General features: G+C 39.4%; 5 protein-coding genes across 5 annotated transcripts; all 5 read right to left on the reverse strand.

Moving 5' to 3' along the window:
• Positions 1–2,179: 2,179 nt before the first annotated feature.
• Positions 2,180–2,923, reverse strand: LOC308125811 (leukocyte cysteine proteinase inhibitor 1-like). The gene is made up of 3 exons (XM_080489812.1): positions 2,814–2,923; positions 2,618–2,719; positions 2,180–2,461 (listed from the first exon to the last, which is right to left on the reverse strand). Exons 1-3 carry the CDS (start codon positions 2,883–2,885, stop codon positions 2,351–2,353), a joined length of 285 nt encoding a protein of 94 aa, XP_080345938.1. The 5' UTR covers positions 2,886–2,923; the 3' UTR covers positions 2,180–2,350.
• Positions 2,924–5,991: 3,068 nt separating this feature from the next.
• Positions 5,992–6,735, reverse strand: LOC308125859 (leukocyte cysteine proteinase inhibitor 1-like). Its single transcript, XM_080489880.1, has 3 exons — positions 6,626–6,735; positions 6,430–6,531; positions 5,992–6,273 (listed from the first exon to the last, which is right to left on the reverse strand). Exons 1-3 carry the CDS (start codon positions 6,695–6,697, stop codon positions 6,163–6,165), a joined length of 285 nt encoding a protein of 94 aa, XP_080346006.1. The 5' UTR covers positions 6,698–6,735; the 3' UTR covers positions 5,992–6,162.
• Positions 6,736–9,803: 3,068 nt separating this feature from the next.
• Positions 9,804–10,547, reverse strand: LOC308125302 (leukocyte cysteine proteinase inhibitor 1-like). The gene is made up of 3 exons (XM_080488952.1): positions 10,438–10,547; positions 10,242–10,343; positions 9,804–10,085 (listed from the first exon to the last, which is right to left on the reverse strand). The coding sequence occupies exons 1-3, from the start codon at positions 10,507–10,509 to the stop codon at positions 9,975–9,977; spliced, it is 285 nt and encodes a 94-aa protein (XP_080345078.1). The 5' UTR covers positions 10,510–10,547; the 3' UTR covers positions 9,804–9,974.
• A 3,068-nt stretch (positions 10,548–13,615) lies between these two features.
• On the reverse strand, positions 13,616–14,359 carry LOC308125728 (leukocyte cysteine proteinase inhibitor 1-like). The gene is made up of 3 exons (XM_080489686.1): positions 14,250–14,359; positions 14,054–14,155; positions 13,616–13,897 (listed from the first exon to the last, which is right to left on the reverse strand). The coding sequence occupies exons 1-3, from the start codon at positions 14,319–14,321 to the stop codon at positions 13,787–13,789; spliced, it is 285 nt and encodes a 94-aa protein (XP_080345812.1). The 5' UTR covers positions 14,322–14,359; the 3' UTR covers positions 13,616–13,786.
• Positions 14,360–21,434: 7,075 nt separating this feature from the next.
• On the reverse strand, positions 21,435–22,581 carry LOC308125379 (cystatin-B-like). The gene is made up of 3 exons (XM_080489065.1): positions 22,405–22,581; positions 22,221–22,322; positions 21,435–21,737 (listed from the first exon to the last, which is right to left on the reverse strand). The coding sequence occupies exons 1-3, from the start codon at positions 22,471–22,473 to the stop codon at positions 21,609–21,611; spliced, it is 300 nt and encodes a 99-aa protein (XP_080345191.1). The 5' UTR covers positions 22,474–22,581; the 3' UTR covers positions 21,435–21,608.
• Between the last annotated feature and the right edge of the window lie 345 nt (positions 22,582–22,926).

The raw sequence follows: 22,926 nt of genomic DNA on the forward strand, positions 1-22,926 counted from the left end.
CAGGAGACGATAAAATACTGTACCAATGCCCACAGCAAGCGGTGTCCCGGATAGGCTGAAATACTACTCTTAATCTTTGTGTATTTTAATGCTACTGGTCAATGTTTTGTTGCAACTATTTCATGCATCAATTACTCGATTTAGGTATTTCGTTTTAAATTTGGCTTTGGACATAGCCGGATTTGTTGTTTCACATATCTGCCTCCATCATCAGCAGAAAACCAAGATAGGTGTTCCTTGGCTTTAAAGGGGTATTATCCAAATGTTTGGCCCACGTTGCCCATTGTTGAGTTACTTTGGAATCATTCAGTCCGGTTTTACAGTTTTGTCTCTGTACTTCGGTTTGTAGTCGCCGTGGTCCACATGGTGCATTGGATAAATGACATGAAACCACTTTGAACGTGTAATTGATCAAAAACATGCAATATAATCAAAACATCTTCACTCTTGCGGTAAATTTCAGGTTTGAGGGATTGAAATCCCTCGTCATGTCTGTGTGAGACTGTTGCACAAATATGTGTCACCGCAGTGGGATTATAGCGAGACATTTTGCAATAAAATGACGAATCAAATTGTGGAAACACGGGGAGAGAAGGGCAGTGGAAGGACACTTTGTGAGTCAGAAATGTTGTAAATGCACACACAAAAAAAAAGGAGTGAGGACCTCAATGCAGCTGCTGCTCAAACATGCAGAGGATGCAACCTCCTACACATCAAATGTGCAATGAAATACTCCACCAACAGGACAATTGCAACATCTGGGAAGAGCCGCAGGTTATATGACGTTCACACATTTTAGGAGTCAAAAACCTGAAAACAGCTTTATGAATCTGTAAGAACTGAATGTATTCCACTTCTGAATCTTCAAAACCACCACTGTGACTTTTCTCTTGTGCAGATGATGGAGGCCCACCTGAGCCGAGACAAAGCCATAAAGCCATAAACAACCTGTTTGTCTTTGACTCCAGTTGAAGCTGATGCAGTCGGAGCTGAATGTTGAAGAAGTCGTCAGCGATAGAAGTCTGAAGGTGCGTGGTGCCGGTTCACTAGTAATGTCATTTAGTCACACCGAGAAAAGCTGACAGGTAAAATGTTTGGTTTTCTCAGGTTTTCAATGAAAGGTGCCGAATCCACTACACGCCTCCAAAGGTGAAGTGAAACTCCGTCTGATAAAAGGAGTCGCTTCACTCGCTGAGGTTCAAATCCAGACTGGCGTCAAGTTGTGAACCTGCTGCGGAGTCCTGGCGGCATTCGGTTCATGGTACAGACTAGTCGGACCTCCTCCCCAACACGCCTGTATTCCACGATGGTTATTGTATGGCATTACCACCGCTGTAAAACTGTCATCTCCGTGCTTCTTCAATGAAAATTACTGTACAAAAAGAGGTTTTTTTTAAAGACGGTGAAATACTTTAAGATGTGTGCTTTTTTTTGTTTGTTTTAATCTGTGGCAAAGTTTCGGAGTCACAAGAACCTGTTTATTTCCTTGAAGGACTGAAAAGTGTTGAATATTGAGGTTTGTAGTTCCTTTCATTGGATTATCATCACATCAATAGAATATCTACAGAGTTGTCGTCTAAAGCTGTCATGACACCAAACATAGGTTTTCTCTAGTGCCTTGATATCATCCTAAATGCTAAAGAACTTACTATCGACTTGAAATGAGTTTTATAAAAAGTGCTCATACAGGTAAAATTACTGCAGAAATAACATTGGGACCCTATTGTACTTTGGATGATGGACTCTAGAAGAGAAATAATGACTCGTATATCAACAACTCCACACTTTAGATTGTATTTCTGTTGATTTGTTGGTACGATTATCCGCTGCAGGGGGCTACGGCCAATCCCAGCTGACACAGCCTGAATAGATCATCTCAGGGCAAAACACACAGTCTATTTTAGAGTCACCAAATCGAGCATGTTTTAATACTGTGAAGTGACTGAATATCCAGGGGAAAGGAAAGCAGGCTCAAGGAGAATAAACAATCTCCACATAGTAACACCCACAATTAAAACGGAACCAGGGATGCAGTATTTCTGACATGAGGCCTCTATGATTCCCTTCAGAATAAACATCAAATCCTACAGAATAAACAGCAACACCTTTGTATTTTTCCCTCTTTTCTTGCTGGACGTTTAAATATAATCAATATGTCAATAAATTCTGCACAGAAACATTTAAGAGTTGGAGAAACAAAGCTTTTTATTGTTATTCACCAACCGGTAATATGTTGAACCAGAGTAATAAGAATGGTCTTCGTGTTGCTAAAATCCAGAAAACACATCCTCCCCTTCTTCACATGGAAAGGCCTGAAGAAGGCTCTGACCTGGGAAACCTGGCCGTGTGGTCACGGTTCAAGAGGATCATCTTTGTGATGATTTTCTTCCACAGATACCAGGGTCAACTTTCCTTGTAGGTCCGAGTATACCTTCAGATGAAGGTATTGTCCCACGTGAACCTGCAAGTTGTGCATCTGAATTAATATTCATCACAATCTTTCATTGTTGAACAAATCGTCTCCTTGATGCTGCTATTCTGTCCATGAGCACATCTGAAGTTAGATTTTGCCTGATTGATAAATAAGAACACCAAATAAAACATTTTTTAAAATTACCTTGATGAGATAGTTCGTCCCGTTTACAAACTGACTCCTGAATTTAATGGCGGTGAATTCCTCATAGTTTTTACCGGTCCTTTTCTCGACCTCCGGCTTGATCTGTGAATCATATAAAACATAAATCCAGATTGTCAAATACAACAAAGAGACGCATGTGTGAGGAAATTAGAAATCAAGGTTGGCTGAAGCTCACCCCATCGGAGATCTTCTGAATCTCTTCATTGGCATCCTTCGTCTCCGTGTATCCTCCTAGTAGATTAGCCATTCTGGAAGAGTCCTCTGAAGATAGGCGGGTCTGCTTGGACGGGTGCAAAATGCTTCATTTCATGTGGTTGTCTGACGTATTTATGCTGCACAGCTGGACGCACCTGGACAAGAGTCACATGAGGGGCGGCGTCACACGTCACCTCAGCCAGTACGTTTTCTCATCACATTTACAGTTACTCCCCAAATTATTATGCAATCGGTCCGTTCTTGTCCAAAGGTTCTCAAGGCAAGTTGAAATGCTTCACGTTTATTGCAGACAAAACATCTTATGAATAAGGAAACTCAAAATATTTTTTAAATAAGTGACACTGAAACAAAATCTGAAGTAATAAAGGTTAAAAAAAAAACTGAAAAATAAGTGAAATTAATAATTTGATCTGCATGACAAAGCTGTCAGAAGGTGGAAAACTCGGCATGCTGCTTCATATCTCAATGAAAGAAAAGATAAAAGATCATATTTGGACTCTTTATGTTTTCTTCTGAACAACTAAGGCAATCTAAAGAAAATACTGGGACGTGGGAAAAATTATTTCTGCCAATTATTTAAACATGTTATTTTTTTCCCCCATTTCCACTTCGGACATCTGTTTGATGTGTTTGTCTTAAAAATGTGAAATACTGTACATGAACAAGTACACTGTGCACAGAAAACTACTGCATCTGACCATTTCTATTTTGAAACAGAAACCAAACATGATTTTCTTGTGTTATTGGCGTCGAATGGTTCATCTATTCTATACACTGACTTTAAGGTGTTGAAGTTAAAGAAAGAAGCGTTAACAAGACTTTAGTGATGAAATCATCTATTCACTGGAGTGAATTCATAGTGAGTTCTGTATAAAGGGGTGGAATAAAAAGACAATAGACATTTCTTGAGAAGTAGCTTTTTATTACTGTGCAGTGATCAATTATTATCCAGAATTACCAGGAGACGATAAAATACTGTACCAATGCCCACAGCAAGCGGTGTCCCGGATAGGCTGAAATACTACTCTTAATCTTTGTGTATTTTAATGCTACTGGTCAATGTTTTGTTGCAACTATTTCATGCATCAATTACTCGATTTAGGTATTTCGTTTTAAATTTGGCTTTGGACATAGCCGGATTTGTTGTTTCACATATCTGCCTCCATCATCAGCAGAAAACCAAGATAGGTGTTCCTTGGCTTTAAAGGGGTATTATCCAAATGTTTGGCCCACGTTGCCCATTGTTGAGTTACTTTGGAATCATTCAGTCCGGTTTTACAGTTTTGTCTCTGTACTTCGGTTTGTAGTCGCCGTGGTCCACATGGTGCATTGGATAAATGACATGAAACCACTTTGAACGTGTAATTGATCAAAAACATGCAATATAATCAAAACATCTTCACTCTTGCGGTAAATTTCAGGTTTGAGGGATTGAAATCCCTCGTCATGTCTGTGTGAGACTGTTGCACAAATATGTGTCACCGCAGTGGGATTATAGCGAGACATTTTGCAATAAAATGACGAATCAAATTGTGGAAACACGGGGAGAGAAGGGCAGTGGAAGGACACTTTGTGAGTCAGAAATGTTGTAAATGCACACACAAAAAAAAAGGAGTGAGGACCTCAATGCAGCTGCTGCTCAAACATGCAGAGGATGCAACCTCCTACACATCAAATGTGCAATGAAATACTCCACCAACAGGACAATTGCAACATCTGGGAAGAGCCGCAGGTTATATGACGTTCACACATTTTAGGAGTCAAAAACCTGAAAACAGCTTTATGAATCTGTAAGAACTGAATGTATTCCACTTCTGAATCTTCAAAACCACCACTGTGACTTTTCTCTTGTGCAGATGATGGAGGCCCACCTGAGCCGAGACAAAGCCATAAAGCCATAAACAACCTGTTTGTCTTTGACTCCAGTTGAAGCTGATGCAGTCGGAGCTGAATGTTGAAGAAGTCGTCAGCGATAGAAGTCTGAAGGTGCGTGGTGCCGGTTCACTAGTAATGTCATTTAGTCACACCGAGAAAAGCTGACAGGTAAAATGTTTGGTTTTCTCAGGTTTTCAATGAAAGGTGCCGAATCCACTACACGCCTCCAAAGGTGAAGTGAAACTCCGTCTGATAAAAGGAGTCGCTTCACTCGCTGAGGTTCAAATCCAGACTGGCGTCAAGCTGTGAACCTGCTGCGGAGTCCTGGCGGCATTCGGTTCATGGTACAGACTAGTCGGACCTCCTCCCCAACACGCCTGTATTCCACGATGGTTATTGTATGGCATTACCACCGCTGTAAAACTGTCATCTCCGTGCTTCTTCAATGAAAATTACTGTACAAAAAGAGATTTTTTTTAAAGACGGTGAAATACTTTAAGATGTGTGCTTTTTTTTGTTTGTTTTAATCTGTGGCAAAGTTTCGGAGTCACAAGAACCTGTTTATTTCCTTGAAGGACTGAAAAGTGTTGAATATTGAGGTTTGTAGTTCCTTTCATTGGATTATCATCACATCAATAGAATATCTACAGAGTTGTCGTCTAAAGCTGTCATGACACCAAACATAGGTTTTCTCTAGTGCCTTGATATCATCCTAAATGCTAAAGAACTTACTATCGACTTGAAATGAGTTTTATAAAAAGTGCTCATACAGGTAAAATTACTGCAGAAATAACATTGGGACCCTATTGTACTTTGGATGATGGACTCTAGAAGAGAAATAATGACTCGTATATCAACAACTCCACACTTTAGATTGTACTTCTGTTGATTTGTTGGTACGATTATCCGCTGCAGGGGGCTACGGCCAATCCCAGCTGACACAGCCTGAATAGATCATCTCAGGGCAAAACACACAGTCTATTTTAGAGTCACCAAATCGAGCATGTTTTAATACTGTGAAGTGACTGAATATCCAGGGAAAAGGAAAGCAGGCTCAAGGAGAATAAACAATCTCCACATAGTAACACCCACAATTAAAACGGAACCAGGGATGCAGTATTTCTGACATGAGGCCTCTATGATTCCCTTCAGAATAAACATCAAATCCTACAGAATAAACAGCAACACCTTTGTATTTTTCCCTCTTTTCTTGCTGGACGTTTAAATATAATCAATATGTCAATAAATTCTGCACAGAAACATTTAAGAGTTGGAGAAACAAAGCTTTTTATTGTTATTCACCAACCGGTAATATGTTGAACCAGAGTAATAAGAATGGTCTTCGTGTTGCTAAAATCCAGAAAACACATCCTCCCCTTCTTCACATGGAAAGGCCTGAAGAAGGCTCTGACCTGGGAAACCTGGCCGTGTGGTCACGGTTCAAGAGGATCATCTTTGTGATGATTTTCTTCCACAGATACCAGGGTCAACTTTCCTTGTAGGTCCGAGTATACCTTCAGATGAAGGTATTGTCCCACGTGAACCTGCAAGTTGTGCATCTGAATTAATATTCATCACAATCTTTCATTGTTGAACAAATCGTCTCCTTGATGCTGCTATTCTGTCCATGAGCACATCTGAAGTTAGATTTTGCCTGATTGATAAATAAGAACACCAAATAAAACATTTTTTAAAATTACCTTGATGAGATAGTTCGTCCCGTTTACAAACTGACTCCTGAATTTAATGGCGGTGAATTCCTCATAGTTTTTACCGGTCCTTTTCTCGACCTCCGGCTTGATCTGTGAATCATATAAAACATAAATCCAGATTGTCAAATACAACAAAGAGACGCATGTGTGAGGAAATTAGAAATCAAGGTTGGCTGAAGCTCACCCCATCGGAGATCTTCTGAATCTCTTCATTGGCATCCTTCGTCTCCGTGTATCCTCCTAGTAGATTAGCCATTCTGGAAGAGTCCTCTGAAGATAGGCGGGTCTGCTTGGACGGGTGCAAAATGCTTCATTTCATGTGGTTGTCTGACGTATTTATGCTGCACAGCTGGACGCACCTGGACAAGAGTCACATGAGGGGCGGCGTCACACGTCACCTCAGCCAGTACGTTTTCTCATCACATTTACAGTTACTCCCCAAATTATTATGCAATCGGTCCGTTCTTGTCCAAAGGTTCTCAAGGCAAGTTGAAATGCTTCACGTTTATTGCAGACAAAACATCTTATGAATAAGGAAACTCAAAATATTTTTTAAATAAGTGACACTGAAACAAAATCTGAAGTAATAAAGGTTAAAAAAAAAACTGAAAAATAAGTGAAATTAATAATTTGATCTGCATGACAAAGCTGTCAGAAGGTGGAAAACTCGGCATGCTGCTTCATATCTCAATGAAAGAAAAGATAAAAGATCATATTTGGACTCTTTATGTTTTCTTCTGAACAACTAAGGCAATCTAAAGAAAATACTGGGACGTGGGAAAAATTATTTCTGCCAATTATTTAAACATGTTATTTTTTTCCCCCATTTCCACTTCGGACATCTGTTTGATGTGTTTGTCTTAAAAATGTGAAATACTGTACATGAACAAGTACACTGTGCACAGAAAACTACTGCATCTGACCATTTCTATTTTGAAACAGAAACCAAACATGATTTTCTTGTGTTATTGGCGTCGAATGGTTCATCTATTCTATACACTGACTTTAAGGTGTTGAAGTTAAAGAAAGAAGCGTTAACAAGACTTTAGTGATGAAATCATCTATTCACTGGAGTGAATTCATAGTGAGTTCTGTATAAAGGGGTGGAATAAAAAGACAATAGACATTTCTTGAGAAGTAGCTTTTTATTACTGTGCAGTGATCAATTATTATCCAGAATTACCAGGAGACGATAAAATACTGTACCAATGCCCACAGCAAGCGGTGTCCCGGATAGGCTGAAATACTACTCTTAATCTTTGTGTATTTTAATGCTACTGGTCAATGTTTTGTTGCAACTATTTCATGCATCAATTACTCGATTTAGGTATTTCGTTTTAAATTTGGCTTTGGACATAGCCGGATTTGTTGTTTCACATATCTGCCTCCATCATCAGCAGAAAACCAAGATAGGTGTTCCTTGGCTTTAAAGGGGTATTATCCAAATGTTTGGCCCACGTTGCCCATTGTTGAGTTACTTTGGAACCATTCAGTCCGGTTTTACAGTTTTGTCTCTGTACTTCGGTTTGTAGTCGCCGTGGTCCACATGGTGCATTGGATAAATGACATGAAACCACTTTGAACGTGTAATTGATCAAAAACATGCAATATAATCAAAACATCTTCACTCTTGCGGTAAATTTCAGGTTTGAGGGATTGAAATCCCTCGTCATGTCTGTGTGAGACTGTTGCACAAATATGTGTCACCGCAGTGGGATTATAGCGAGACATTTTGCAATAAAATGACGAATCAAATTGTGGAAACACGGGGAGAGAAGGGCAGTGGAAGGACACTTTGTGAGTCAGAAATGTTGTAAATGCACACACAAAAAAAAAGGAGTGAGGCCCTCAATGCAGCTGCTGCTCAAACATGCAGAGGATGCAACCTCCTACACATCAAATGTGCAATGAAATACTCCACCAACAGGACAATTGCAACATCTGGGAAGAGCCGCAGGTTATATGACGTTCACACATTTTAGGAGTCAAAAACCTGAAAACAGCTTTATGAATCTGTAAGAACTGAATGTATTCCACTTCTGAATCTTCAAAACCACCACTGTGACTTTTCTCTTGTGCAGATGATGGAGGCCCACCTGAGCCGAGACAAAGCCATAAAGCCATAAACAACCTGTTTGTCTTTGACTCCAGTTGAAGCTGATGCAGTCGGAGCTGAATGTTGAAGAAGTCGTCAGCGATAGAAGTCTGAAGGTGCGTGGTGCCGGTTCACTAGTAATGTCATTTAGTCACACCGAGAAAAGCTGACAGGTAAAATGTTTGGTTTTCTCAGGTTTTCAATGAAAGGTGCCGAATCCACTACACGCCTCCAAAGGTGAAGTGAAACTCCGTCTGATAAAAGGAGTCGCTTCACTCGCTGAGGTTCAAATCCAGACTGGCGTCAAGTTGTGAACCTGCTGCGGAGTCCTGGCGGCATTCGGTTCATGGTACAGACTAGTCGGACCTCCTCCCCAACACGCCTGTATTCCACGATGGTTATTGTATGGCATTACCACCGCTGTAAAACTGTCATCTCCGTGCTTCTTCAATGAAAATTACTGTACAAAAAGAGGTTTTTTTTAAAGACGGTGAAATACTTTAAGATGTGTGCTTTTTTTTGTTTGTTTTAATCTGTGGCAAAGTTTCGGAGTCACAAGAACCTGTTTATTTCCTTGAAGGACTGAAAAGTGTTGAATATTGAGGTTTGTAGTTCCTTTCATTGGATTATCATCACATCAATAGAATATCTACAGAGTTGTCGTCTAAAGCTGTCATGACACCAAACATAGGTTTTCTCTAGTGCCTTGATATCATCCTAAATGCTAAAGAACTTACTATCGACTTGAAATGAGTTTTATAAAAAGTGCTCATACAGGTAAAATTACTGCAGAAATAACATTGGGACCCTATTGTACTTTGGATGATGGACTCTAGAAGAGAAATAATGACTCGTATATCAACAACTCCACACTTTAGATTGTATTTCTGTTGATTTGTTGGTACGATTATCCGCTGCAGGGGGCTACGGCCAATCCCAGCTGACACAGCCTGAATAGATCATCTCAGGGCAAAACACACAGTCTATTTTAGAGTCACCAAATCGAGCATGTTTTAATACTGTGAAGTGACTGAATATCCAGGGGAAAGGAAAGCAGGCTCAAGGAGAATAAACAATCTCCACATAGTAACACCCACAATTAAAACGGAACCAGGGATGCAGTATTTCTGACATGAGGCCTCTATGATTCCCTTCAGAATAAACATCAAATCCTACAGAATAAACAGCAACACCTTTGTATTTTTCCCTCTTTTCTTGCTGGACGTTTAAATATAATCAATATGTCAATAAATTCGGCACAGAAACATTTAAGAGTTGGAGAAACAAAGCTTTTTATTGTTATTCACCAACCGGTAATATGTTGAACCAGAGTAATAAGAATGGTCTTCGTGTTGCTAAAATCCAGAAAACACATCCTCCCCTTCTTCACATGGAAAGGCCTGAAGAAGGCTCTGACCTGGGAAACCTGGCCGTGTGGTCACGGTTCAAGAGGATCATCTTTGTGATGATTTTCTTCCACAGATACCAGGGTCAACTTTCCTTGTAGGTCCGAGTATACCTTCAGATGAAGGTATTGTCCCACGTGAACCTGCAAGTTGTGCATCTGAATTAATATTCATCACAATCTTTCATTGTTGAACAAATCGTCTCCTTGATGCTGCTATTCTGTCCATGAGCACATCTGAAGTTCGATTTTGCCTGATTGATAAATAAGAACACCAAATAAAACATTTTTTAAAATTACCTTGATGAGATAGTTCGTCCCGTTTACAAACTGACTCCTGAATTTAATGGCGGTGAATTCCTCATAGTTTTTACCGGTCCTTTTCTCGACCTCCGGCTTGATCTGTGAATCATATAAAACATAAATCCAGATTGTCAAATACAACAAAGAGACGCATGTGTGAGGAAATTAGAAATCAAGGTTGGCTGAAGCTCACCCCATCGGAGATCTTCTGAATCTCTTCATTGGCATCCTTCGTCTCCGTGTATCCTCCTAGTAGATTAGCCATTCTGGAAGAGTCCTCTGAAGATAGGCGGGTCTGCTTGGACGGGTGCAAAATGCTTCATTTCATGTGGTTGTCTGACGTATTTATGCTGCACAGCTGGACGCACCTGGACAAGAGTCACATGAGGGGCGGCGTCACACGTCACCTCAGCCAGTACGTTTTCTCATCACATTTACAGTTACTCCCCAAATTATTATGCAATCGGTCCGTTCTTGTCCAAAGGTTCTCAAGGCAAGTTGAAATGCTTCACGTTTATTGCAGACAAAACATCTTATGAATAAGGAAACTCAAAATATTTTTTAAATAAGTGACACTGAAACAAAATCTGAAGTAATAAAGGTTAAAAAAAAAACTGAAAAATAAGTGAAATTAATAATTTGATCTGCATGACAAAGCTGTCAGAAGGTGGAAAACTCGGCATGCTGCTTCATATCTCAATGAAAGAAAAGATAAAAGATCATATTTGGACTCTTTATGTTTTCTTCTGAACAACTAAGGCAATCTAAAGAAAATACTGGGACGTGGGAAAAATTATTTCTGCCAATTATTTAAACATGTTATTTTTTTCCCCCATTTCCACTTCGGACATCTGTTTGATGTGTTTGTCTTAAAAATGTGAAATACTGTACATGAACAAGTACACTGTGCACAGAAAACTACTGCATCTGACCATTTCTATTTTGAAACAGAAACCAAACATGATTTTCTTGTGTTATTGGCGTCGAATGGTTCATCTATTCTATACACTGACTTTAAGGTGTTGAAGTTAAAGAAAGAAGCGTTAACAAGACTTTAGTGATGAAATCATCTATTCACTGGAGTGAATTCATAGTGAGTTCTGTATAAAGGGGTGGAATAAAAAGACAATAGACATTTCTTGAGAAGTAGCTTTTTATTACTGTGCAGTGATCAATGATTATCCAGAATTACCAGGAGACGATAAAATACTGTACCAATGCCCACAGCAAGCGGTGTCCCGGATAGGCTGAAATACTACTCTTAATCTTTGTGTATTTTAATGCTACTGGTCAATGTTTTGTTGCAACTATTTCATGCATCAATTACTCGATTTAGGTATTTCGTTTTAAATTTGGCTTTGGACATAGCCGGATTTGTTGTTTCACATATCTGCCTCCATCATCAGCAGAAAACCAAGATAGGTGTTCCTTGGCTTTAAAGGGGTATTATCCAAATGTTTGGCCCACGTTGCCCATTGTTGAGTTACTTTGGAACCATTCAGTCCGGTTTTACAGTTTTGTCTCTGTACTTCGGTTTGTAGTCGCCGTGGTCCACATGGTGCATTGGATAAATGACATGAAACCACTTTGAACGTGTAATTGATCAAAAACATGCAATATAATCAAAACATCTTCACTCTTGCGGTAAATTTCAGGTTTGAGGGATTGAAATCCCTCGTCATGTCTGTGTGAGACTGTTGCACAAATATGTGTCACCGCAGTGGGATTATAGCGAGACATTTTGCAATAAAATGACGAATCAAATTGTGGAAACACGGGGAGAGAAGGGCAGTGGAAGGACACTTTGTGAGTCAGAAATGTTGTAAATGCACACACAAAAAAAAAGGAGTGAGGACCTCAATGCAGCTGCTGCTCAAACATGCAGAGGATGCAACCTCCTACACATCAAATGTGCAATGAAATACTCCACCAACAGGACAATTGCAACATCTGGGAAGAGCCGCAGGTTATATGACGTTCACACATTTTAGGAGTCAAAAACCTGAAAACAGCTTTATGAATCTGTAAGAACTGAATGTATTCCACTTCTGAATCTTCAAAACCACCACTGTGACTTTTCTCTTGTGCAGATGATGGAGGCCCACCTGAGCCGAGACAAAGCCATAAAGCCATAAACAACCTGTTTGTCTTTGACTCCAGTTGAAGCTGATGCAGTCGGAGCTGAATGTTGAAGAAGTCGTCAGCGATAGAAGTCTGAAGGTGCGTGGTGCCGGTTCACTAGTAATGTCATTTAGTCACACCGAGAAAAGCTGACAGGTAAAATGTTTGGTTTTCTCAGGTTTTCAATGAAAGGTGCCGAATCCACTACACGCCTCCAAAGGTGAAGTGAAACTCCGTCTGATAAAAGGAGTCGCTTCACTCGCTGAGGTTCAAATCCAGACTGGCGTCAAGTTGTGAACCTGCTGCGGAGTCCTGGCGGCATTCGGTTCATGGTACAGACTAGTCGGACCTCCTCCCCAACACGCCTGTATTCCACGATGGTTATTGTATGGCATTACCACCGCTGTAAAACTGTCATCTCCGTGCTTCTTCAATGAAAATTACTGTACAAAAAGAGGTTTTTTTTAAAGACGGTGAAATACTTTAAGATGTGTGCTTTTTTTTGTTTGTTTTAATCTGTGGCAAAGTTTCGGAGTCACAAGAACCTGTTTATTTCCTTGAAGGACTGAAAAGTGTTGAATATTGAGGTTTGTAGTTCCTTTCATTGGATTATCATCACATCAATAGAATATCTACAGAGTTGTCGTCTAAAGCTGTCATGACACCAAACATAGGTTTTCTCTAGTGCCTTGATATCATCCTAAATGCTAAAGAACTTACTATCGACTTGAAATGAGTTTTATAAAAAGTGCTCATACAGGTAAAATTACTGCAGAAATAACATTGGGACCCTATTGTACTTTGGATGATGGACTCTAGAAGAGAAATAATGACTCGTATATCAACAACTCCACACTTTAGATTGTATTTCTGTTGATTTGTTGGTACGATTATCCGCTGCAGGGGGCTACGGCCAATCCCAGCTGACACAGCCTGAATAGATCATCTCAGGGCAAAACACACAGTCTATTTTAGAGTCACCAAATCGAGCATGTTTTAATACTGTGAAGTGACTGAATATCCAGGGGAAAGGAAAGCAGGCTCAAGGAGAATAAACAATCTCCACAGAGTAACACCCACAATTAAAACGGAACCAGGGATGCAGTATTTCTGACATGAGGCCTCTATGATTCCCTTCAGAATAAACATCAAATCCTACAGAATAAACAGCAACACCTTTGTATTTTTCCCTCTTTTCTTGCTGGACGTTTAAATATAATCAATATGTCAATAAATTCTGCACAGAAACATTTAAGAGTTGGAGAAACAAAGCTTTTTATTGTTATTCACCAACCGGTAATATGTTGAACCAGAGTAATAAGAATGGTCTTCGTGTTGCTAAAATCCAGAAAACACATCCTCCCCTTCTTCACATGGAAAGGCCTGAAGAAGGCTCTGACCTGGGAAACCTGGCCGTGTGGTCACGGTTCAAGAGGATCATCTTTGTGATGATTTTCTTCCACAGATACCAGGGTCAACTTTCCTTGTAGGTCCGAGTATACCTTCAGATGAAGGTATTGTCCCACGTGAACCTGCAAGTTGTGCATCTGAATTAATATTCATCACAATCTTTCATTGTTGAACAAATCGTCTCCTTGATGCTGCTATTCTGTCCATGAGCACATCTGAAGTTCGATTTTGCCTGATTGATAAATAAGAACACCAAATAAAACATTTTTTAAAATTACCTTGATGAGATAGTTCGTCCCGTTTACAAACTGACTCCTGAATTTAATGGCGGTGAATTCCTCATAGTTTTTACCGGTCCTTTTCTCGACCTCCGGCTTGATCTGTGAATCATATAAAACATAAATCCAGATTGTCAAATACAACAAAGAGACGCATGTGTGAGGAAATTAGAAATCAAGGTTGGCTGAAGCTCACCCCATCGGAGATCTTCTGAATCTCTTCATTGGCATCCTTCGTCTCCGTGTATCCTCCTAGTAGATTAGCCATTCTGGAAGAGTCCTCTGAAGATAGGCGGGTCTGCTTGGACGGGTGCAAAATGCTTCATTTCATGTGGTTGTCTGACGTATTTATGCTGCACAGCTGGACGCACCTGGACAAGAGTCACATGAGGGGCGGCGTCACACGTCACCTCAGCCAGTACGTTTTCTCATCACATTTACAGTTACTCCCCAAATTATTATGCAATCGGTCCGTTCTTGTCCAAAGGTTCTCAAGGCAAGTTGAAATGCTTCACGTTTATTGCAGACAAAACATCTTATGAATAAGGAAACTCAAAATATTTTTTAAATAAGTGACACTGAAACAAAATCTGAAGTAATAAAGGTTAAAAAAAAAACTGAAAAATAAGTGAAATTAATAATTTGATCTGCATGACAAAGCTGTCAGAAGGTGGAAAACTCGGCATGCTGCTTCATATCTCAATGAAAGAAAAGATAAAAGATCATATTTGGACTCTTTATGTTTTCTTCTGAACAACTAAGGCAATCTAAAGAAAATACTGGGACGTGGGAAAAATTATTTCTGCCAATTATTTAAACATGTTATTTTTTTCCCCCATTTCCACTTCGGACATCTGTTTGATGTGTTTGTCTTAAAAATGTGAAATACTGTACATGAACAAGTACACTGTGCACAGAAAACTACTGCATCTGACCATTTCTATTTTGAAACAGAAACCAAACATGATTTTCTTGTGTTATTGGCGTCGAATGGTTCATCTATTCTATACACTGACTTTAAGGTGTTGAAGTTAAAGAAAGAAGCGTTAACAAGACTTTAGTGATGAAATCATCTATTCACTGGAGTGAATTCATAGTGAGTTCTGTATAAAGGGGTGGAATAAAAAGACAATAGACATTTCTTGAGAAGTAGCTTTTTATTACTGTGCAGTGATCAATGATTATCCAGAATTACCAGGAGACGATAAAATACTGTACCAATGCCCACAGCAAGCGGTGTCCCGGATAGGCTGAAATACTACTCTTAATCTTTGTGTATTTTAATGCTACTGGTCAATGTTTTGTTGCAACTATTTCATGCATCAATTACTCGATTTAGGTATTTCGTTTTAAATTTGGCTTTGGACATAGCCGGATTTGTTGTTTCACATATCTGCCTCCATCATCAGCAGAAAACCAAGATAGGTGTTCCTTGGCTTTAAAGGGGTATTATCCAAATGTTTGGCCCACGTTGCCCATTGTTGAGTTACTTTGGAACCATTCAGTCCGGTTTTACAGTTTTGTCTCTGTACTTCGGTTTGTAGTCGCCGTGGTCCACATGGTGCATTGGATAAATGACATGAAACCACTTTGAACGTGTAATTGATCAAAAACATGCAATATAATCAAAACATCTTCACTCTTGCGGTAAATTTCAGGTTTGAGGGATTGAAATCCCTCGTCATGTCTGTGTGAGACTGTTGCACAAATATGTGTCACCGCAGTGGGATTATAGCGAGACATTTTGCAATAAAATGACGAATCAAATTGTGGAAACACGGGGAGAGAAGGGCAGTGGAAGGACACTTTGTGAGTCAGAAATGTTGTAAATGCACACACAAAAAAAAAGGAGTGAGGACCTCAATGCAGCTGCTGCTCAAACATGCAGAGGATGCAACCTCCTACACATCAAATGTGCAATGAAATACTCCACCAACAGGACAATTGCAACATCTGGGAAGAGCCGCAGGTTATATGACGTTCACACATTTTAGGAGTCAAAAACCTGAAAACAGCTTTATGAATCTGTAAGAACTGAATGTATTCCACTTCTGAATCTTCAAAACCACCACTGTGACTTTTCTCTTGTGCAGATGATGGAGGCCCACCTGAGCCGAGACAAAGCCATAAAGCCATAAACAACCTGTTTGTCTTTGACTCCAGTTGAAGCTGATGCAGTCGGAGCTGAATGTTGAAGAAGTCGTCAGCGATAGAAGTCTGAAGGTGCGTGGTGCCGGTTCACTAGTAATGTCATTTAGTCACACCGAGAAAAGCTGACAGGTAAAATGTTTGGTTTTCTCAGGTTTTCAATGAAAGGTGCCGAATCCACTACACGCCTCCAAAGGTGACATGAAACTCCGTCTGATAAAAGGATCAGTTTTTCAGGTTTATTAGTTCTCCCATTTTTCTCAAACATCAAATATACAAACAAGTATTCTCCAATGGAGGATTTTTCTATTTAGCTGACAGCAGCATGATAATCTTTACAGAAGGCTGTTCCATGAGTTCATAATGAATATGAACCACCGCACAGTAATGTTTGTGTGATATTTTGCCTTTTTTATTATTTGTTTATTTGTGGTGAAGAGTTAAAAAGTATGACTGAATATATCTCGATATATTTAGTCATATATATTTAACATTTGTTCTTACTTCACAGGTTTCAAACATTAACATCCCCCTTAAACTATAAATTGCCTTTCTTTGAAAAAATTATTTTTGAATACTGTCTGGAATATTACTCATCACACGGAACACAATTCTTAATGTTTTTAAATATATAATATCCAGAAATTTTAATGTGGATGATCGTATGAAAAGTTGATTGGTGGAATCCTGGTGTCCTGCTGTATTTATGATCCTGATCGCTCTTTTCTGCAATTTGATTATTGGATCCAAGTTAGTTTTATGTGTATTTCCCCATATGTCCACACAATATGTCATGTAAGGCAGCACAAGTGAACAGTACCATAAATGAAGACGTTTATTATTCAGTAAGTCTCTAGTTTTGTAAAGAACAGAAATAGATTTGGACAATTTTCATTTTACGTGTTCTACGTGAGGCTTCCAACAAAGTTTGTCATCTATTATTACTCCTAAACCCTTTTTCAATTCCAACATTATTTGAATAGAGTTTTACTTCAGCTGATCCAGAATGTTGCTGCCAGAGTTCCTACAAACACCAAGAAACTGGACCAGATCACACCGGTCCTCCAAACACCACACTGGTTTCCTGTGAGTCAAAGGACGGATTTTAACATCTTCCTGCTGTTCTGCAAAGTGTTGAATGGTCTTAGACCACGAAGCATCCAGACCCCTCGGGTGGTCTGGGACAGGTCCACTGTGTGTTCCAGAACCAAACAAAGTGAAGCAGCTTTGAGTTGATCTGTTTCTCACTTGTTAAACAAACTTGTTGAACACCTGAGGTGTTCTGAAGCTGCTTTAATTGACTTTTATCTTTTTAACAAGCAGTTCCAGAGAAACGCGGGGCGTGTTGATGGTGTGGTTCAAGCAGGGCTACACTGAGGACACATAAACAGAAGCACTGTCAGACTACGTGCACAAAAAGTTTTTAAATGTTTACAGCTGAAGATAACAAATGATCACAGATAACGATGAAGTACAACTGAGAACATTTAATTATACAGACGACAACCTACTGCACTTGGAAAATGACGTAGACCCGGACAATAATTATTTTCTACAATATCAAGGACAACTGCTGTTACGACACAGATGGACGATATAACCAGAAATTAAACACAGACGGTAGATTGTAAATAATTCATATTAATAGTAGAAGCCTCTATGCAAACTACTGCAATATCAAAAGGTATTTAGGCAAATTCATAAAACCATTCAGAATAATAGCAATAGCTGAAACTTGGATTAGTGATGATAAAGGAATTGACTTTGCATTAGATGGTTATGAATTTAATTATATAAATAGAAAGAACAAGGGTGGAGGAGGAGTAGCTATATATATAGAAAATGACTTGAATTATAAGATAGTAGAGAATATGACAACTGCTATTGATAACATATTAGAGTGCATAACGACAGAAATCTGTAAAGAAAAATGTGCTAATTCGCTGCATGTATAGAGCACCAGGCTCCAATATGGAAGCAATTAAGGACTGGGTGGAAGATATGTTCTCTGAAGTAAAATTCTAAATTGTGTTAGTTTAAAGTTTTGAATTGTTTAATCAATCATAACTGGCAGAATACTAAACTGAATCTCACCTGGTTTTCTTTCCCGCAAACATCATACATGTAGTTCTGATACAGGACACATGGTCTGGTGTATGTTGATGTTCACAGTGGACTAAACAATAACAGAATGTTATGATTTGTGCTCTATGATAGGTAATTTATAAAACACACACACACAAATATATGAAGCAGAAGCAACCTCCTACACATCAAATGTGCAATGAAATTCTCCTGGTAATACCGCCGTTGACCACAAGAGGGCCGCGGCCCTCATTTTGGAGATCTTTTGTGTAACTCAATTAACTGCCTGCATCTTCACTGTTTAACATACAGTATGGATCATTTATATCAAAACACTGTATTACTTTGTGCACATTCACCAGGAAAAAGAAATTCGCCAACAGAATATCAGATGAGGCTTCACTTCATCAATGAAATCACATCATTAAGTAAAATCCACCATTTTCATATCGTTGTTCAGTAGAGACTCTTTAGGAGAAACACAATGGCTCTGTCACAAAATTAAAACCTGCTGTCAAAGCCACGGACACTCGTGAAGCGATGAAAAAGTTGACGTGACACACTCTAAGACAATAAATCAACTTAAATTTGAGGAAGGTTCTTTAAATTTGGAATGATATTGTTTTGCTGTGAAGCCACACTTCAATTATTTTTCATTCTGAACAGATGTTTTATATTGTTTTATTCTTTTGCATAGAATTGTCTTTGTTAATATGTTGATTGATAGACAAACCTGCTGTGATGCAGACTAAGTTGTCACTCGGAATTGCTGAATTATTATTTTACAATAGTGGAAAACTATGGGTGCCAGTCACCACCTGAATTTCTTCTCGAGTAGTAGTATAGTAGTAGTAGTTGTAGTAGTAGTAGTAGTAGTAATCATGATTGTTTTTCAACTGTATAAAAAAGGAGCATACACATTGGTATAAAAAGAAAAAAAAAAAAACCTCTTCAAAATTTAGCTCAATGACTCAGATTCACAATACTGTGTTCAGGCTTTTCTATCAAATCAATCTCAACAGAAGTCACAGGAAAGAATTGTCCACCACTTGATGTTATGTATTATATCGTTTTCAGTTGCAAACTGTTGAAATGAATGGCTCTATAATTTAAGTACCAGCAATGTTTTCACATGGGAAGATTATTTAATCTGACGAAGCAGACAAATCTGCACAAAAGTCACATAGCATGTGATGAAGAAAGAGGAACATTAGTCACAAGTCCAAACCAACAAGGGTGTGACTGTGTAGGGGAGTGGGGGGAAAGAAACAACCCACACACACAAAAAAAAACCACACAGTTGTCTGGCACAATTGTCATTCATTTATTTTTACGACATGATAAATCACATGTCTTGCAGGATTTGATCTGGCTTCGATGAGTTTTAGAAGATTTCCTTCGACACACGTATCGTGGGCTCTCGTTCTGTAGAACTACTTGTTTCCCAATTGAAAGGTCGTAGGTTTGATCCCCCGGCTGCAAACATGTTGAAGCGCCCTTGAGCAAGACACTGAACCCCAAGCTGCTCCCAATAGGTGGACTGAGCGCCCTGCATGGTGTCTCAATGTGTTTGTTAACGTCTGAATGTTGTGGCTGTTAAATCAGAGGGAAAGCACTGAAAGTTCCAGTCATATTCCAGACCGTATGTTTGCTATTGCCACAGACCATGGTTCTGGTTCATCTGCAGTGAAAAGTGGGAGTGTGTTACACACACATGCACGTGTCATGTATTCTGTACATGTTCAAACAGGAATGTAGATGTCTCCTGTATGTGTGTTGAAGGTGTGGTGTGCCACATCTCTCAGTGCCACCATGGGAAACATGCACACCCCTTGAAAGTTTCCACATTAGGTCACACGAGCAAAGACTTCAGTCACCGCAAAGGTGGAAGAAAAAAATCTCAGAAGTCTTTTAGCTGTAATTTCTGCGAAAAGTGATTCAGTAAAATAATGACTCTAGGGGGCTGAATACAAATGCACGCCACACTTTTCAGATTTTTATTTGTGAAAAAATGTTTGAAAACTTTTGCTTTTACATTTTCAGTTCATAACTGTACTCTACTTTCTGTCGTCCTATCCTATTAAAACATGATAAAATATACATTTAAATTTGTGGATGCTATGTGACAAAATGTGGAAAAAAGTTCAAGGGATTATAATTCTAGTTAATCTTAACAGTTTAGATGAGGAGCAGTGAGCCAGTGTGAGCGCACAGGGAGTCGGTGCAGGTCAAGCGTCTTGCTGAGGGACACACAGTAGTAACCTGCCAGCTCTGGGATTCAAACCTGCCAACCTCCAATCCCGAGTCCTCTTGTTATAGTTCTTGATTATTGGTCAGGAAAACTCTGAGGTAACTCTGATTTCACTGACCCGGCCTGACTTTCACAAGAAAACCGAGTGCCCCACCCTTTCTTCAGAAAACTTTTGGAACTGGTCCTACTGGAATTCAAAATACACACTGAGAGCATCCTAACAATCTGGAAGATTATCGCTGATACGCTGCGGGAGCCGACCCATTTTAGTTTATCTGACCATTCTATCAAATCGTTGCTACTGATGTTGCTACAGCCCACTGTAATATCCCTCCCTCTTGGATTTTTAAATGTTGTATTCCCATGAATGAATGTATGAATGCATGTAATTTATATTTTTTACTTCCCTGCAGCACAAGTTACCCTACATGGACGCAAATAAACTGAAATGTAATGCAGATCAACCAAAGCTGTTCAGTCATATGTCCCTAAAATGTTTTTTTTTTTTTAAAGAATTTCAACAAGCAATAATATCAGATTGTGTTTTAAAAGGATTACTTGTCTCCTAAAAGATTACCCACACTGTCGTGCATCTGAAAGAAAAAAATGGAAAACTTTTTGATCTCCTGAATTTTTCTCTGGCATTAATAAAGTATTTCTATTCCATTCTAAAGTCATGAATATGAGATGCAGCGGTAGGCTTGAACAGCTTCATGTGGGACTTATTGATCTTAAAATCGGTCAAGAGCCATGAAACACATGAAGGTCTTCCAGAGTGAGAAGACAGCGCGGGCTGATTCATTATTGCTTTCTCCTCTTGTTCATTCACACTCGCGCCAGACGAATAACACTAGAAGTATTTTCAGAATCACAACAGAAAGAAAAGAAACAACAAAATAACAAATGTGCTGTTTATTCATACCTCTTGTACAAAATAGTTCAATTTAAAGACACTTTTATCATTATTTGGACGCAGTTATACAGTATGTTAACTGTTTATGTTGCTCGATATAACCAGCCACATTATCCACTGATTATAATGAGGTTGCAGCCAGCGAGCACAGTAGAGATTTAGAAGTGCTCAATGGGGTCGTGGACGGCCTTGTTTTCCTGCAGGCTGTGCAGCTCAACACCAGCTCCTGCGTGGGGGAGCGCTTTGAAAACTCGAAGGTGGACATGTTTGTCATCTCCCACATGGACCTGCAAGACAGAACAAGGAAAGGAAAACAAACCTTTAGATTTACTTTTACAGAATCCTGGCGAGGTTAGAGAAAGACTGTTGCCTTGCAGAAAAATCAAAACCAGCTGCATTTCTTCAATTACCATGTTGCTCTATAGTTACTTTGATTTAGTGCACCATCCCCTAAAGCAGTGTACCTATGACAACTAACTGGAGATCTAGTAATGGAAATCAAAACTGCCATCTGTCCAGAGTGCAGAGTCCAGTGGTAGTTCTGTTTTTAGCACTGCAAGAAATTGAGAAAATCTAAATAAATCTGTTTAGAGGTGATAAGAGCAGCTTGAAATCTCACTTTGAGTTTAAAGTTCATTTACAGGCAGAGTTTTCACACAAGATCAACAAAAGAAGTGCTGGGTTTCCTACTCTTGCTGCTGTGCTATATGCCTGGAATTAATAACGACTTAGAAAAAAAATAAAAATACTTCTATAAAAATTGACAATACCTTGATGAAGTAGTTGGTCCCAGCAACAACCTGAGTTGAGTAGCTGTGGGCGTCAAACACAGGGAAGCTTTTCCCTGCTTTTTCCTCTGCGTTTGCCTTCACCTGAACAACAACAGAATCAAAACACTGTTTATCCTGAAGTCATGGAGGAAAAGTGGCACTACAGTCTTCTTGTTCTACTCACTGTGTTGCACAGCTCCTGGACGGCTTGGTCGGCCTTCTTGGCGTCACCGACTCCTCCACACAGCGGCATGGTTTCTGTTAAGAGTTTCTGTAAAGAGACAAAGAAGAAATGTGGAAAACTCAGCAGGATGTGTTTCTTTTTGATGTACGAAGTGAGTCAACGAGTCACATGATACACGCAGTGGGACTGTACCAACGGTGGTGGAGTGGGGGTGGTTCTTTCAAACGACACAGCAAATATAACAAATCAAGAACCTTCACACAGCTGTGAACAAATTCTTCATTGTGAATCATATTTACAGCACGAATGATTTTACTAATTGGGAAAGGTGATATTTTTCGTTGTGTTTGCAGGTTTTACAGAGCAGTGGTTTAGTCCGAGGCGCGGTGTGTGACGTAGTGACAGCTGACCGCCGCTCACTTCCGGGAATCGGCAGTGAAGCTGGGTTGCCAGATTGAGCGATTTTACCGTATGACAGGAATGAAATTATGACATTTAAACATTGTTCGGGTTTAGAAGAAA

This window comes from Lipophrys pholis (assembly GCF_963383615.2).
Source record: "Lipophrys pholis genome assembly, chromosome: 20".
Classification (NCBI taxonomy): Eukaryota; Metazoa; Chordata; class Actinopteri; order Blenniiformes; family Blenniidae; genus Lipophrys; species Lipophrys pholis.